Raw genomic sequence first — 2,797 nt, forward strand, 5'->3', positions numbered from 1 at the left:
CTTAACCTTACGAGCTTTTTCTTTCTTCTTAAGTTCCTCTAGTTCTTTACGTTCAGCTTCTTCTTTCGCCTTTCGTTCAGCTTCTTCCTTAGCCTTACGAGCTTTTTCTTTCTTCTTAAGCTCCTCTAGTTCTTTACGTTCAGCTTCTTCTTTCGCCTTTCGTTCAGCTTCTTCCTTAGCCTTACGAGCTTTTTCTTCATAATATTTTGTATACTTATCATCAGCCCAATTACCAAGTGATTTGGCACCTGTTAGTATTCCATTTGCGGTTGATGTTGCTGTTCTTCCGAGCCATCCCCCTACCGCTGAAGCACCATTGCCAATAGCACTACCAGCATTTAAAATTCCACGACCAATCCATATCCCTGGTTTTGCCTTTGTATTAAGAGTAAGAAATTCTTCCTTCCTATCTTCAGGTGTAGGATTTGTAACAGTTCTTACAGTATCAACAACAGTGTCAACACTGGTTCCAATAGCACTACCAACAGCTGTTGCACCAGTTAGAATACCATGGGTAACTAAATCAGTAGCTCTTGAGACAACATTATCACTCGAGGCTTTCTCTGCTGGATAGTTTGATCCTTTGTAAGTTCCTGGACCACCTCTATTTGAAGCTTCTCCTTCAACTATTTTCTTCTCTTCTTGTGCTTGTTCTCTGGCAACACTCAATGCACGTTCTTGTCTTTGAATGTTGTCTTTCTTTAACATGTAACCACCAAGTGTCTGTGGTGGTGTGTTTTTATCTAGTGCAGCATCAATTGCAGCCTTTTCTTTTCGCTTTTCTTCGTCTAACCAATTTTGAATAGATTCTGCATCAGTTGGTTCAGCTGGAGTTGGAGACGGTGTTGGAGCTTTAGTTGGTGTTGGAGACGGTGTCGGAGCTTTAGTCGGAGTTGGAGATGGAGTAGGTGCTTTTGTAGGTGTCGGTGATGGAGTTGGAGATGGAGTTGGAGGTACTGTTGGTTCAACAGTCGGTGAAGGTGTTGGCGCCTTTGTGATTCTTGGAGTTGGCTCTGGTGTTCTAATAGGGGAAGCAGTTGGTGTATTAGCTCTTTTAAGAACCTGTGATCTTTCCGCTTGATTTGAATCAGATACTGGGTTAGTTGTACTAGGATGTGATACAGGAGTTATTTTTGGTGTAGGTGTTGGTTTATTTAATGTTATACCATGACTACTCGACATTGGTGGAGGACCTGCGTGAGCAGTTGGTGTCAGAGTTGGCGTTGGAGCTACTGTAGGAGTTGGCGTTGGAGCTACTGTTGGTTCAGGAGTGGGAGTTGGTGTTGGAGCTACTGTAGGAGTAGGTGTAGGAGTTGGTGTTGGAGTCGACATTTGTTTTAACCTCTCATTATACCAATTCTCCAAATAATAAGCCTCACCCATTAAGTTACTCTGTCTTTGTTTTATAGAAAATTCACCTAACAGTAATTCATCATGAATCATTTTCTGCAGCTTTGTCGTGTTTTCTACTTCCTTTATTAGAACGCTCGATGTATTCGCCAATCCTCTATATTCCTTAATCATCTTATCTAGTTTGTTCATATTTGGTACTTCCTTTTTCTTCTCAGCGTTAATCTCATTAGATCGTTTCTCCAATTCTTCAACTACTTTGTAAAGCTTATTTATCTTGACATGTGATTCCTTTACTTCTCCAGTCCTTGGATCCTTAGGTTCCTTGTATTTAGCTAATTTCGTCTCTATATATCTTCGTTTAGCGTCATATCCAGGATCACTGGTTCGTAAAGGATGCGAAGGTGGACGAAAATAAGGTATGTAGAAATCTGGATCATCATTAATAGAAGAACGTGCTTTAAAGTTACGAACCGCGTCTGTAAAAGGGTCTCTACCACGTGCTGTATATGTTGATGTAATCAAAAAGCCTTCTCTTCTCATTGGGAAATTAATACGACCTTTTTGAACATATTCTTTCTCAAAGTATTGCCTAGCATTGTAATCAAAAGCAAGATCATTATATATATCGCGCAAAAAATCAAATGTATGCTGCTTGAACTTTTGATCGCTAATTATGGTACGAATTATCGGACGTTCATTCTCCCATTTCTTAACTCGTTCATCAATGAGTTTCCTCTCTTGTTCACTCATTTAAACCTCATAAAAATATATTATCTGCGTATAGTGCCACTAATAGCATTAATCCATGGCATGTCTGATAGTACACGTACTGACTGAACTAATGGCTTATGATTGTTCCAAATAGCTCCTCCAATGTATGCGTTATACTTATTGTTGTCAATAGTTTGTTGAGGTTGAACTATAGGTGTTTCAACAGGCTTGTCTCTACTGAAGTCACCACCAAGAGCTTTATTGAATGCTTTAAGATTCTTCGTTAATGCATTATCTTCACCTAATGTAGTTTTTGCAATTCTTTCACCAAGACTACCGATAACACCACCGACTTGACCAACTTGAGGGAAAAGTTTGTTAGCAATGTTAAATCCAGCACCTATTACAAGACCAGGATTTTTTTTCACCATACCCCATCCAGCTTTAACATAATCGCCAAAACCCATTTATTTCTTCTTAAAATAATGTCATCTTTTGTTGCTTAACTTCTTTAAAGTCCGTCTTTCCTGCAACTATATGAACTTCCATATATGAACGAGGTGTTGGTAGCTCTTTGTATTTGTTCCATAACTCTTCCCAATCTTCTGTTGCTCCTGACTGTTCAATCATTGACTGAAAGTCTCTCATAGAATAACCTTGAAAGATAACGAAGTCAGTGCATAGTCTCTTAATGTTTAAACATATATGTCTCCATGTTTGACACATGATGACA

The 2,797-nt window shown here is 39.1% G+C and overlaps 1 protein-coding gene across 1 annotated transcript, besides 1 other annotated feature; it reads right to left on the reverse strand.

Annotated features, from left to right (window-relative positions):
• Positions 1-2,797: part of a mobile genetic element that runs on past both edges of the window.
• Positions 120-1,542, reverse strand: TVAGG3_0742390 (microtubule-associated protein family; the record flags this gene model as incomplete). Its single annotated transcript, XM_001306691.2, has 1 exon — positions 120-1,542. A coding segment is annotated over one exon (1,423 nt), but the record flags the coding sequence as incomplete, so codon positions are not given.

The sequence above is a fragment of the Trichomonas vaginalis genome, chromosome III (assembly GCF_026262505.1).
Source record: "Trichomonas vaginalis G3 chromosome III, whole genome shotgun sequence".
Classification (NCBI taxonomy): domain Eukaryota; phylum Parabasalia; order Trichomonadida; family Trichomonadidae; genus Trichomonas; species Trichomonas vaginalis.